Source organism: Euprymna scolopes, chromosome 6 (assembly GCF_053919585.1).
Source record: "Euprymna scolopes isolate OS-2025 chromosome 6, ASM5391958v1, whole genome shotgun sequence".
NCBI classification, from domain to species: Eukaryota; Metazoa; Mollusca; class Cephalopoda; order Sepiida; family Sepiolidae; genus Euprymna; species Euprymna scolopes.
In genome coordinates this window covers 72,034,549-72,049,376 of record NC_136487.1, presented here as the reverse complement: position 1 = coordinate 72,049,376, position 14,828 = coordinate 72,034,549, and the positions used below count along the sequence as shown (strand labels likewise).

The window sequence follows — 14,828 nt, the reverse complement described above, 5'->3', positions numbered from 1 at the left end:
CAGCAGCCTTAGCAATGTCCCTTAGAACTGATTATGTGTTTATCTGATAGCTTAAAATTACATTTTTACCCAACTACACAAGACCGAATGAAAAGAATCTACCTCTAAAAGTTAAGTTCAAATTTCAGTATATTCTTGAGTTGAACAAAATGCATCTGAAGGGCGAAAGTTGGCATTGTCTGGGAAAGTATATTAGTTCAAGTAATTCCTACCACTAATGTTGAATTATTTGTTGTTCATAATTTTCTGGCATGAACACAGACTCCACAAAGATAATTAAAACTTAAAACAAATTATGATCGGGGGAAAGTTAAAGATGTGCCTTTTTTTTTTTTTTTTGCTTAAATATATGGGGTGGTTAAGTCAATTTTACCAAGGTAAAAAAAAAAAAAAAAAAAAAAAAAGGAAACTAATTTTTGTTTTTATGGGAGTACAAAACCCATTATATAATGTGAAATCATTTTGTTGGGCTAGGTTATCTTGATTTATGATGAGTTTAATTTATAACTTTTTTATATTAAAATTTTTTTTAAGTGTAATCGTTAGAACTCAGTGTTACCAAAAGTAAGTATTTTTAATATAAAAAATGTAAATATACTAATCAAGTATTCCATCATTCTAAAATATACCTGGAAAGGAAAAGAATACTATGGTTAAAATTTAGTGTAGTATATAGACAACAATAAGAAAAATTTGGCAAAATATCATGAAAATATAAGAACAGTCTCCAGTGGCACTGTTGGCTGTGTTAGTAGATATCAGTATGAGAGTAAAAATGTCCTTAACCTCCTCTGTGAATAACTGTTGGGAGAAGCAGTTTAGCCGGAAAAAATGTAAAAAAAAAAATTAAAAAAAATTTGAAAGGAAATGAAACGAATGTCTACTTTCTGGAAACGTACAATAGAAATTGGTCAAAGTGGTTTCTGTCACAGATTAGCATATTAAAGTTTTGGTTCGAAAGAGGTTAGTGGAATAGGGGAAAATTGACTTTACTTTATTATGTAGATTATCAGCAACTTACAAATATTATGGTGGAGGAGGACAGTGTGAACACTTTGAAAATTGTGCCATTACTTAGTGTTGTTGAGGATGATTCAGTGATACTCAGGCTTTGCAATGCTATAATCTCTCTCATTGTAGATCTTGTTCTTTTCTCATTGGCTTCAAAATGTTTGGAGTTTTTTTTTTTTTTTTTAATTTTTTTTTTTTTTATTTATTTATTTTTTTTCCATGAAGCGATATTTTGGTATGTGTGAAAGCAGTTTTGAAAAAAATGGCCAATAGGAGTGGTTAAAACGAACATCACCAAGGAAATCCTACTTGGCTAATAATTGACATTTAATTGATGTAGTTTCCATGTGCTTTGTTTTCTGGAATGACTTGTGAATGTTTTGAATGTTTCAGTATTAAAGGCCACTAGTTTCACTGGCTGAGAATGACTACATAGTTTTTTTTTTTTTTTTTTAAATCTTTTATGGGTTTCTCATTTATGCATAAAGATGTTGCTCTTATGCACAAATGGTGAAGTTTCTATATTGTATGTCTATATTATTTTTATAAATAATATTTCAGAATATTATAATACTATGGCCTGGCTAATGGTGTGATCAACCCACGTGTTATATTAAATGTCCTGGAAACGGTGCCAGATTGTAGCACGATGGCTGGTCAATATGGTAGGAGTATGAAGATCTGTCGGTTAGATGTCTTTTTGTCAGGGTGAAAAGTAAAAGTATACCTGGGATGTTGGGTGTGGCTGACTCCTTCACTCTCTCAGGATGACGTCTTCATTCTGGTGGTATTCTGGCTGAAATCTTCAGGTTGGAGTTCCTTTGACTGGAATCATCTTCAGACAACACTTTGACATTCAAGACAGAACAAAACAATGCGCAACACAATGGGTATATATATGAGAAATCTTAACTATTTTATTTCTATACATAAATATATTACAATATTTTACAATGTTTAAAGAAAAAAACAAACAACTAATACTTAAACTTTTTAAATTATTAAACTTAGCTAGCTACCTAGATGGTTCTAACTAGTGCTGATAGAGAGGGGGTGCTCCTCTTTCGTTTACAGAGAGGCAAAAAAAAATTAGTGCTCACCCCATGTCTGTATGGAACTGAGGAGGACGAGGGGAGTGAAAGGGTATCCTGGTTCTCTTTTTTTTGTAGACAGCTCCGTGTGTGACCAAATTACCTCCCGGCCATGGTGGGGGTGGTGGGGAACCACGACGACCAGTAGTACTAGTAACAAAGAGTACCACAATATTGTTTATACACAGTGAGTCACAGGAAACGGATGTTTTTAGAACGCTCCTTGCACTTCTTAAATAAGGGATTGGGAGTGAGGAAGGTAGTCTTTAAACCTACTTAAGATGCTGTTTAGTTTGTTTATCTTTTACATTTCCCATGACTTACTCTGTATATGAATGCTCGTTGAGATGACATTCATAGGTACTTAATTTTCTTCGATTCATGTGTTACTTGCCAGTGGCCTGGAAGAAAGATGCTAGCCTATGAAGTCAACAATGGTTTTGTGACAGTTCGAATCTCCCAACCAGCAATAATTATCATTTCCTACACTGATAATTGCCTAAGCATGAAACACTAGTGTCTGTAGGTACAAAAATAATTGTTAATATTTAGTTTAAAGTATTGTAGTTTATGTATATATTAGTGTTAGGATGATTAATTGGAATCAGAAAAAATTATGCTTATTTTCTGATGCCTAAAACGATTCTTTTTATAGTTTTTATTTGTTTGTTTAAAACTTAATTTACCATGCTTTGTATTAACGATTAAATGTTAAATATTTATTAATTTCAAAATACTAATAAAACTAAAATATTTAGATCACTCCACAAGTGTATTTTTACGTTCGTGAAAATATATGCACATATTACATGGCTTTTTAAGTCCCCTCCCCCAGGTCTATATTAAGAATTTTAGAAAGAATCAGAATCGGTAAATGTATCGGATTCAGAACAGAATCAGTAATTGGATTGGAATCAGGTAAATATTAGAATCATATCACTAGTACATAGAAGTATAGTGCGTGTATTTAAGAAACCTATTTTTATTTAAACTACTATTCAATAACACTGAATATTTTTGCTTAATGAGCTTTTTTGATTTTAGACCTTTTTTGATTGTTCATTAAGTGTTTTTGTCAAATGGTCATCTGCACGATCCATAAGGTCTATGATCCATTCTTTGCAAGTACTTCCGATTCATTCAATCATCTTCAGGCAGGGTATTAGTCTGGTTTATTCATATTTGATGGGTTCACTGAATGCTGCGGCGATATATTGCTTTTAAATGTGTGCATGTGTGACGAGGTGCCATATGTGAGACGTGGTCACATACAAAACTTGTAATTCATTAAAAATTACAATTTGTTTTTTCAGTTGAAAATAGTTTTTTAAAAAGCCATACATTTCCACAATGTTTAAACTCAATATTTTTTTTTTATTAGTCATAAAGGAAGGCAAGGAAGCTCTTACCCTTACAACTAAAATTTCTAATACCCAAATCATTTGTTACTAATTTAATAATTAACAATTTTTTTTCTCGATATTCAGTGATGAAAAAAAGGGAAAGGAAGCCTTGATTTATCTTTTCCAATTCCTCTTTTATTTCATTGTTATTTTGGCTCTAAAGAGAGAAAAATGGAGAAAAGAACAAAAACAGAGAGTCTGGTTTACGTATTTAATGTTGTCACCATTTTGTGGGTTAATTTGTGAGCATGCTGTACTTAGGTTGTGAGTTCAAATCTCACCGGAGGCATAACTATTTTTATTCTGATTTTGTTTCAAAACATTTCAAATTGCAACATGAAACAGATTTTCATTTTATTTTTATATTTTTTTTGTATTCTATATAATCTATAAAAAAACTGAATCCCAGACCACGCCAGAGAGTCCTACTAGTAACAATATAAACACTTGGAAAGCAGTAAAAAGCATGCAATCACTTTCCATTAACTGTTAATGAGCTGAAAAGCAAATGTATGAACTTGTGTTGTTCATATAATGAATACAGACATGACAACAGGTCTCTCATCTATATAGCTCCAAGGCATCCAACATACTCCTCTTCCCCAGTAGCTGAATAAAGAAACGTTTTTTCTTAATTGTTTAAGCATCAACAAGAAAAGTATGCAACACAACTACTTTAGCTAGTAATACAGATATTTATAAATTCAGTGTTTTAACATTCATTTTTTTTTTCTTGCAGGTTGAAAGCCAGCCGGAATATGCTGACAATCGCGAAAGAGTTAAACTATTCACATTTGATTATTGTTATGATTCATCTAATGATCCCTGCCTACCTGGTCATGCCTCCCAACAACTTGTAAGTATTTTTATTTATTTATTTATTTATTTTTTTTTTTGGTCTCCCCCACCCCCGACAAAAGGAGGGTAGACTTGTAAATTCACTCTCATCTGTTCGCACTTTTCTCAATAACTATGCCTTGGAATTTTTAAAAATTTTGCACAAACATTAAACATGATATGAGTAAAAAAGTAACAGAACGTATTTTCCAGGAAAACTCCGGTTGTCCCCCTAAGGGGGACTTTTGGGTTAAAATGGCTAAAATTGACACTTTTGTGCTTATTAAAAAAAAATTGATGCCTTCGATTTTTATAAAACTTTCTGAAAAGTTGTAACTAAATAATTTCTATATAATTTTGTTTGTCTATACTTTGCAATAACTCTTGGGTGTGCTCTAGGGGCTCTTTTAGGACTAATAAAATCACTCCATTTAGGGACCATTTTACCATATTTGTCCGAAATTTTCTGTGCATGTCTATTTAAGTTTTGCATGGTGCTGAACTCAAATTTAAATATGTTAAGGCCTTGGGGACTTTTGGGGGCTGGCGGCAAATGATGGACTTAGTCATTTCTTTTTTTGCATGGTGCAGAACTCAAATTTACATATGTTAAGGCCTAAAACTGTATCGTTTGTTCATTTTCACCAGGATTTGACGTCCCCTGGGGACTTTTGGGGCTAAATGGGGGGGATGCTGAACTTAGTTGGGCTTTTTTTATGCCTCGTTCACTGTGCACTCACGGAGGACCATGCATGCTTCATTTGTTTGTTTTTTTTATTCAATAACTTTATATTTTTTTTACTTCACCCGAAAAAAAAAAAATTTATGTTGCATGTGTGTGATATCTTATATATATATATTTTTTTTACACGGTGGTCATGAATTATCAAGGCCCGAAGTCACTCAGGGATAAGGGTTATTGCAAGTACAGTACGTTAGTGTGGAGATTTAATGAAATGTTTACTTAAGGGGGCGGTTCATCAGGAATTTGTTTACGTTGGACTTGAAAACATCCAGGTTGTAGTCAGGTATGAAGCAGGCAGACGGAACAGAGTTCCACAGGTGTGCACCTCTAAGAAAGAAGCTTTGTTTTAATGGAGTCTACGTTTTGATTTAGGCACAGATAAAGAGTGGGGAAAATTTTTGACAGTGGATGCAGCTATTCAGCTAGACGGGTGTTTTTTCATAAAAGATTGGCGAGGGAGGACCAGAGATTTGAGTTCACCTGCCATGGTAATAACGATAAAACAAGGATAGGCTCGCAACGTCTCTTCTGTGGGAGAGAGGTTGCAGGGAAGAGAAAAGGGCATCCCCCACTAGGCCACAAAGTCTATTTTGTACTCTGTCAAGGCAGGATAGGCTGTTTTTTAGCAGCTCCTGCCCAGATATGGCAGCATCCTTGGACGTACTTGTCTTTTATATAGATAGAGAATTGCATCAGTAGTGAGATATCTTCTGGAGCGGTAGAAGGATCCCACCATCTTTCCAGCAACCTTGGCAACAGACTTGATGTACGTGTTCCATTTCAGATCAGGAGTAAAGGTGAAGCCCAGAAGCTTGTCAAAACATGGCGCTTCTCCTAGACGAGAGCCGTCCATTTCAAATGATGCCAGATGGGGATCAGAACGTTGATGATGTAAAGATATATATATGTTTGTGTGTGATATCGTATATATAACATTTTTGAATAAATATTAATTATTTTTATATGTACAGACAGTTTCAGGTTCAGCCATTGCCACAAGGCAATAACTGAATCCTGAATCTGTGTGGGAATTCAGTTTCTCATGTCGGGGATAGAATGTGGTGTCATCAGAAATACACCCATCTTATACGTGATTGCATGAAATCCAAGACTATAGGTCCGAATTTTGACCTCTGAGTGTAATGATTAGATGGATGGCCACTAAAAATGACTCAGATCTTCCTTTTCACTGAGAAAGATCTGATTATATTAAACATTTGCTATATAATATTTGCTCAAGCACCTTCATGCCTAGCTCTCCTGGCCTTATCGAGTTTGTGGTATATATGTTCAAAGATAACAGTTAAGATATCCACAATAAAAAAAAAAAATTAAAAAAAAAAAAAGAAGGATGGCCTAAATCCATACTGTTAGTCAAAGAAGAGTAGCATTTTCAAGGTGAATTATTGCTAGATTGATCAGAGATTTAAAGGTTTTTGCTAAGTGTGAGAAGACACCAATTTTGCATGTCAATTCTTGAGAACTGATACTGCTGGGAAGCAGAATTCTATGTGGCATTTTTTATAGACTTTTGGAGAGGATATGGCCCAGCTGTTAGGGCATTTCTTTATAACTCTAGCAAGGATAAGATTTGGCTGACATGAGACAGGGTGATTAGATCTAGTGTGGTTTCCATTTTATAGTGGAAAATTGGGGAGGAAGTAATCTGGTTAAGCAGTTCAGCATTGACCATTGTCATGGAAGTGACGCCATAATTGTTGGATATTAAAAGGATTGTTAATTGTCCATACTCTTATAAGTTTTCTAGAAATCGCAATTTCCTAATTTTAGTCAAGCAATGCGATTTCTAATTGTTTGAGTGTTTTTACTCGTAGCTGTGATTATTTATTTTGTTTATACTCCCATTCCCTCTCAACAAGGCACATCGCCACTTGGACATAAGGGGCTACTATTTGGGACAATGTCTGAAAGATTAACAAGTTGTTGGTTTACATTACATTTGAACTTCTGTATATTAGTACAGTCAGGGAAGCAGGTAGCAGGAACGGAATTCTTAAGTCTAGCTGTTTGAGGGAAGAAGCTATTAGAGTAGAAAACGTTCTGGCATTTGGGGACCTCAACAGTGAAGGGGTGGGATTTTGCTGCTAAGCAGGTTTACTGGAGATATGTATGTCGAGGAGGCACAAGTGGAGCAAGTTCATCAGAGCACATTCACAAGAGCACACAAACTTGTAAAACAGACACAGAGATGCAACACTGCAGTGATGGGACAGGAGTTGGAGCTTAGTTGACAAAATGTTACCTAATAGATTGAAGACTTTTTGGACCCTAGCCAAGGAGAAACCAGTGGTAGATGTATCAGCCCAGATGTGGCAACAATACTCCATGAATGGGCGACTGCTGGTCTTGTAGAGGTATAGAATACTTTCAGGTGTGAATCATCTTCTAGCATGATAGAGGGAACCCGCAACCATGTCAATGTATTTATTCCAGTTCATATTGCCCGTGAATGTTAGACCGCAGAGTTTGAAGGAAGAATTTTAAGGTAGGGTGTTTGTTATGGATATCGGTGGTTGGAGAGGCATCTTGTGATTCTTAAAGTAGAGCAACTTAGTCTTACTAGCATTAAATGTAACCATCCATTTATGGCCCCATTCCACTACAGTCTGGAGGTCATTTTCTAACGTTTCTGCGATTGTCTTTGATTTGTGTACATCCGTTCTTTCCTCATGCATGTTTATAGAGCATTGTATCATCAGCAAATATACCCAACCCAGACATAATACTATCAGGGAGGTCGTTAATGAATATCAGGAATAATAGTGGCCCAAGGATTGACTCCTGAGGCACTCCTGCATTAATGTTATGCTGTTTGGATGTACGCCCATCAATGACAACTTGGATGGTCCTATTGTCTAAGAAGAATCTAATTATATTTAGTATACATCCAGTTATTCTGTACAATTTAATTTTCATTAGCAGCCATTCATGTCAAACTTTGTCAAAGGCTTTGGATATATCAAATGCTAAAGCTCTGGATTCACCCACCTTATCCAGTGTATGGTATATGCGTTCAGAAATGACTGTTAAATGATCTGCAGTAGAGCAATGTTGTCTAAATCTATATTGTTTGTCAGAGATTACTTTTTGCAAGGTGGTATAATAGTGCTTGATTAATTAAGGTCTCAAAGATTTTAGCGAAGAGCGGGAGGGGACTGATAGGGTGGGTGATAATCGATAGGGTCAGTCCTTTCACCAGAATTCTTGTACATTAGTATCACAGAGGCCATCTTTCAGCTATTAGGGAAGCAAGATTTAGCAAGGCATTTATTGTAGAGCTTGGAAAGTACTGGAGCTAGTTCAGCTGAACATTTCTTAATTAGTATAGCAGGGATGAGATCAGGCCTACAAGCCTTGGCGGTGTCTAAGTTTTTTATGATATTGCAGACATGAGAAGGAGTGATTTTATCATACAGTGATTTTTTTTGATGCTACGGATGATTGCCTTTTTGTAACTGACATATGTTGGTTGAAATGATAAAATGCTTGATGGCTATGTACTATATCAGCTGCATAGGTCAAAGTGATCCATTGGAGAAAGCAAGTATTGCACTGCTATTTCTACGTGGGAGACATTCTTTTGCTATAACCTATTTAGTTACCTCTTCTGCACAATGTTCAACCGTGTGAGAGAACGGTGCATCTCTGAGATCTAATTGATTCCCAATCAGCACATTTGTAATGTTTTTTTTTTTTTTTTAAATAATAATTATGGTTTTGTTTCGGGTCAGGGTTTGTGTTTTCAACCATTATTGCAAAATGACTAACATTTCAGTGTGAGCTGTGAATGTCTTTCACACAAATCTCAAGCAGTGCTATCAATATTAATTTTGTCGGAAGGAAGCTATCGATGCAAAAGAAGCAATGGTAGGCTAACTTTACTTATATCTATGTATATAAAAATGTAACTCTTGGTTCGTTCGCAATTAATAGTCTAAAAAACCACTGGACGGATGGCTTCCACGTTTTGGTATAATATGTTTACTATATCCATGTGTGTTTTTATGTATTTCTTTTTAATTCTAACATTATACTTAATTTTTCTATGATAAATAGGTGGGTTTCTTTGTACCAATAGGCCATTTTTTTTATTTAAGGACAATTATTTATTACCGCTTCCTGTCACGTGACCAGTGTTTCTAATTTAGCGGTTTTCCTGCTAGATCTGGAGATTTCGTTTGCAATCTAGCGGGAAATTCTAGAAAATCTGGAGATATTTCGCACCCACACACCCGCAAGCACTTGAAAATACTTTAAAACATAAAATAAATTCATTCATGTAAGTAAAAAAAAAAGTAGCATTTATTGCCTTTGGTAACAATTATTTATTGATTATTTGTTTTGTTTTTCACCTTTTTTTTCGGCTAACCATTCTTAAATCTCGCTATAAAATTGATTTTTCCTAAAGTACATTTTAGGTGGGGGGTGGGCATTCCAACCTTCGAAGTTTAGTTTAAAATATGAAATTTAGAAGTATTTAGTCGAAAATTGTAAAAAGCAAGAAACAACAGCAAAAAAAAAAAAAAAAATTATATCAATACAGTAGAATTTAATTATCTACCAACCTAAATACTTTTAACATGCTAAAACAAAGTTTTTTTGTTTTTGTATTTTTCTAATTTCAAAATATGTTGCACCATTATTGTGATTAATTTGCAGTATATTTAACTTTTGTTATAAAAAGTTTGAGTTTATGATTTGTTTCCTGCAAAAAAAAAAAAAAATAAAATACCTTCTCTGAAAAAAACAGGTAAAACTAGCTGATAAAATATGGGAGCTAACCGCTTCAATATAATTCCAGAAATATATAGTGAGAAAACACGGAACATTTTATATATTGAATATACTATATTTATAATTTTTTTATGGTAGGAAGTTAAAATAGGGAGGTTTTTTTTTGGGGGGGGGGGAAATTAGCAATTTTTGAAAATTTCAGATGATAAAAGTTAAAAATCTAGCGATTTTCTGGACATTTCTTCCTCCTGATCTCGCGGGGTTTTTTAAAATCTGTTGCCAACACTGCATCACAAAAAAAACTCTACAGGCTTAATGAATGTGTTTACAATATCGGTAAATTTTCAATGGGTTTAATCACATGATTATTGATAAATTAACCACACGTGGTCGCTTTCCTATTAAATATTCATCGAAAAATGTTAGGTACAGACAAAATGAATGCCGACGCTCAAAGTGTATAAACATTTTGACCCCTCCCTTTACTTAAAAATTCACCAAAAATCAGGAAATTAACCAATTTTAATGAAAATTGCAGTATTTATCAAATAATGATCGCAGAATATAATGAACTAATTATTTTTACTTAACTCTTAGTGAAAATGTTTTATTTTGTTTAAACAAAAAATGCCTTTACTAAAGTAATGGTTTTCAGTAGTAAATAAAAAACGCAAGAATTTATTTTTTGCTTTTTTTATATAAAGCATCGTAATTTGTAACAGTAAAACATAATTTTTACAGTAACATTACGAAAAAAGCCCCTAAAGTCTGTATTAATGAATTCGATATAACTTGAAGAAAAATGAATTCTCGCATACTATTCAGGAAATTAAAGATTCAATTAGATTCCTATTTCAGTCACCTAAATTATTTAGGGTGAAATGAGTTTAGGAATTTATAGCCAAACCTAAATATTTATTTATTTTTTTTTGCTTAAAAAAATAGTATTAATACAGTAAGTTAGGTAAAATTTGCATAGATATGCTCTGCTTTACGGTTGTTGTAAAAATGGAACGGAAATTTTGTTCCCTTTTAAATTCGGTACATTTTTACATTACGTCCAACTCCTCGTTCACATTCGACACATCAACTTTTATAGCTTTTTGGGTATGCTGGCAAGGTTAGGGGTGTCTATTCCGAAAGCCGTTCTTAACATGGGTAGATTGGTAGGTGTGTCAGAAATTTCGTGAAAAATAGTGAATAATTCCACCCCGTTTTTCCAAGCTTATAACTCCTCGAAAAATGTAACTCAAGCTCTAATTTATTTCAATTAAGGGAGCAAGGACCAAGGTTTCATTAAAAAAAACAAAAACAAACAAACAATGTGTTTTTTTTTTTTTTTTTTTAAGAAAAGGTTTTAAACTTCGGACTTTACAGGTAAATTTCTAAAAAAAAAAAAAACACTACTTTTTTGTTTTAAATTTGAATATATTATTTATTGACCTTTTCTCTTCAATTTGTGATATATAACACTTTGGTGAGTAAATTATTTACTTTTTAATAGACATTTCAAAATGGGAGGCGTGAATTATTCGACCTCCTGTCTTTCCAAGCTTATAACTCCTCGAAAAATGTAATTCAAGCCCTAATTTTTTAATTAAAGGAGCAAGGACCAAGGTTTCATAAAAAACAAAAACAAAAGAAAAAAACAAACATGGTTTAAAAAAAAAACAGGTTTTAAACTTCGAACTTTACAGGTAAATTTCTAAAAAACACTACTTTTTTGTTTTAAATTTGAATATATTACTTATTTACCTTTTCTCTTCAATTTGTGATATATAAAACTTTGGTGAGTAAATTATTTACTTTTTAATACACTTGAAAATGGGGGGGGGGCGTGAATTAAAAAAAAAACAAAAACGTTTGTCTAAAAAAAATATTATATTCGGTTTATTGGAAAGGGCATAAAATTTCACATTGACCCTGAAAGTATCGTAAAAATAGAATCAATAGAAAAATTTTGATAGATTTTTAAAATTTAAAAATTGAAAAATATTGAGTTTGTAAAATTCATTAGTTTAAAAAAAAAAATATTTCTATTACTTTTAAAACAACTTTATTAGTTTATTTTGGAAGTATAATCAATAAAGAAAATAAACAACCCACTTTTAAAAGAGAAATTACGAGATTTTTATATTTTATTCGCAGTTTCATGATAAGGGTGTCAAAAATTCTGATACATCTACTAGATTGGAGTGTTTATTCGTTGTAAACGTACCCTACAACCTATAAATGTCGACATTTCCAATGTGAATGGTAAGTTGGACTTATGTAAAAAATAACAAAAATATATACCAAACTGACTTTTTCGTTTAAAAATGGAATTATTTCCCTCTCGTTATTAACTTTTTTTTTTTTTTTTTTTTTTTTTTTTTTTAAATAAATATTTTGTGTTTTATATACATAAAGTACAATTGTTGAATGTTACTGTTTTGATTATATTCGTTTGAGGGGGTGGCACAATTAACAAATTAAGAAAGATTAAAATGAAGCGAAATTTAAGTTTCCGTTTCATTTTTACAACAACCGTAAAACAGCGCATACTCAGCAAGTTTTATCGTAATTTATAAGCATTATGTTGAAACACTAAATCAACATTTTATTTATTTTTTTTGCATAATTAATGATGGAAGTATTTTTCTGTTTATTTTCTGAACATCTGTTAAAAAAAAAAATTTGTACATTCTCTTGAAAAAAAGAATCAAATTTTTCTCTACTTTCACATAACTATTTACAGTGTTCATGTAAAGCATTCATCTGTTCTTTTTATAATAAAAATTCGGTTTTCAAAGAGAAACGTTTACCGACAAATTTCTTTAAAAAAAAAAAAAAAGTGCAAGTTTTCCTGAAAAAACAACTTTCACCTAACAATTTATGGTAAAAAATTAATCTTTTTTTGGGGGAAAAAATAACAACTTTTATTGATTAAAAAAAATTGCAAAAAATAAAAGTAAATAAATGAACAAAATGCAATTTTTCTTGAGGAATGTGTTCCATTTTAGCAAACTGAACCACAGCAACGCGTGGTCGGGTACAGCGAGTGTGTGTGTGTATATATATATATATATATATATATATATATATATACACACACACAATTCATTATGCTCACATTTCTTTTGTACCTAGATGTTTTATAACCTGGAACAGTAAATAAAAGCAAAAAAAACAAAAAACAAAACTTTTTCTTAATAAAAGAAAATAATGCTATTTTCCACAGCTAATTTTTATTTTTTCATTTTTAAGAGTTTATGTAATATTAGCAACCTGCTTAACCAGATTAAAGAATGAAGTAAAAAATGATTGTTGCAAAATATGTTTATTAACATGATACAACAATAACAAATAAAAATTGACAAGTCAGAATCAGTTTGATTTGTCAACTTTTAAAATACGGTCAACATCATTCTATGTACATAATTTATTGTTTCAGTCTTACATTTAATGCATAAATAGAATCAAAGAGAAAATCAGATAACATGCAATCAATAGTAAACAATAGCAGTGATAACATTACTGTTACCAATTTATCTAATTGTAGAATTAGAAACTAACAATTTTCATTGATATGTTATTATATAAAGGGTAGTGGTCTCTATGTTCAACTAAAAGTTAAAAAAAAAAAAATAGCAATAACTACAAAACGAACACCCAAAAAGTTGGTATATTCTTGATCTGCATTGCTCCAGATGTACAATATCGAAAATGGACAAGAAATGACTCATTTTTTGTGTCAACTGGGCCAAGTTTCGTTAGAAGGATTATATAAAAAAAAATTGGCCCAAAACATTCATTCCTTCACCCTTAACTGGGCAGTTTTTTACAAGGAGGGGTCTGTTTTTGCGTCAACATTTTTGCAAGTCATCATCTCAGTTGGATTGACTATACTTAATTTCAACGCTCGCGACTTCCGGTTGTGCCAGGGAGGCAAGGCATTGGCTGAGACGTCAGGTTTTTTAACCTTTTTTTTCTCCTTCGTGTTGCAGGTTTGAGCCTGCCTACCTATTACCACTTTTTTTTTTCCAACACCTCTCTCCACCCGGGCTCCCCCCTCGCTACTACCACTACTGGAGGGGAGAGGGTTACTAACCTACACACACCCGAGCAACGCCGAGTACCCCCGCTAGTCTATATATAAACGAGAGTTCTGCATTTGTATCAAGAAAGAAATGGGTCAAGAGAAAGGGCGGTTAGAGACGAGGTGGAAAAGAACGATAGAAAGACAAAAACATAGAAGTTTTAATAAAGATGTTATAATTTTGCACCGGGTAACGCCGGGTAGCCCTACTACTATTATACAAATTTTTTTTTTTTTTTTTTTTTTTTTTTACAAAGGGGTTACCACATATCAAGGCCCGGAGGCCACTCAGGGATAAAGGTTAATGTGTGTATTGTAGTTTGTACAGATGCGTAATAATCGTTTGTAGTGGTAATTTGGTATAATTAGATTATTTACGAGGAGGGTTAATCTTTTTCTGCAAGTATTTTTATGACAACATAAGTGAAACTACTACAGTTTCTCTGGCTTCCATTTATGGTAAGCTACTAAAATTGCTTTCAGTATCCTTTATTTTTTACCTTTGCTGCTGCTCTTATCCCCTTTCCCACACCCTCTCTTACCGAATCTTTTTATTAAAAAAAAAAAGTTGTTTGTTGGTTCCCCATCTATTTTAACGATGCAGAAGCAGAGAGACGTAAACACAACCTGGAACAAATGTAAACCGATACCCTTTAACACGGCACTGTTGTCCTGAAAATTGTATCAAGCGAAACAGATTTTCTGATAAAACTTTCTTTTCGTTGTAGTTGTCTCAGAATCGGCTAGGGACAGCCGGTTTCGTGGGGTGAGGGGAACGTCTGTGCAGTGGAGACTGGAGGGATGGGTATAGAAGCTGAGAGAAATGAGGTGCAATATTTTGGATCTGGCCGATTGTTGGATGGAGATTTGGGTCAACTGTGTCATTCAATTGCCTTTGTTACTTTCTG

The 14,828-nt window shown here is 33.0% G+C and overlaps 1 protein-coding gene across 7 annotated transcripts in view; it reads left to right on the top strand.

Annotated features, from left to right (window-relative positions):
• Nucleotides 1–14,828, top strand: part of LOC145277684 (uncharacterized) — a 377,033-nt gene that overhangs the window by 156,864 nt on the left and 205,341 nt on the right. For all 7 annotated transcript variants that reach the window (XM_080129364.1, XM_080129369.1, XM_080129366.1 and 4 more), the window contains one exon: nucleotides 4,245–4,361. In XM_080129364.1, the coding sequence (XP_079985490.1) occupies nucleotides 4,245–4,361 (117 nt within the window). The remainder of the gene's footprint in view (nucleotides 1–4,244; nucleotides 4,362–14,828) is intronic.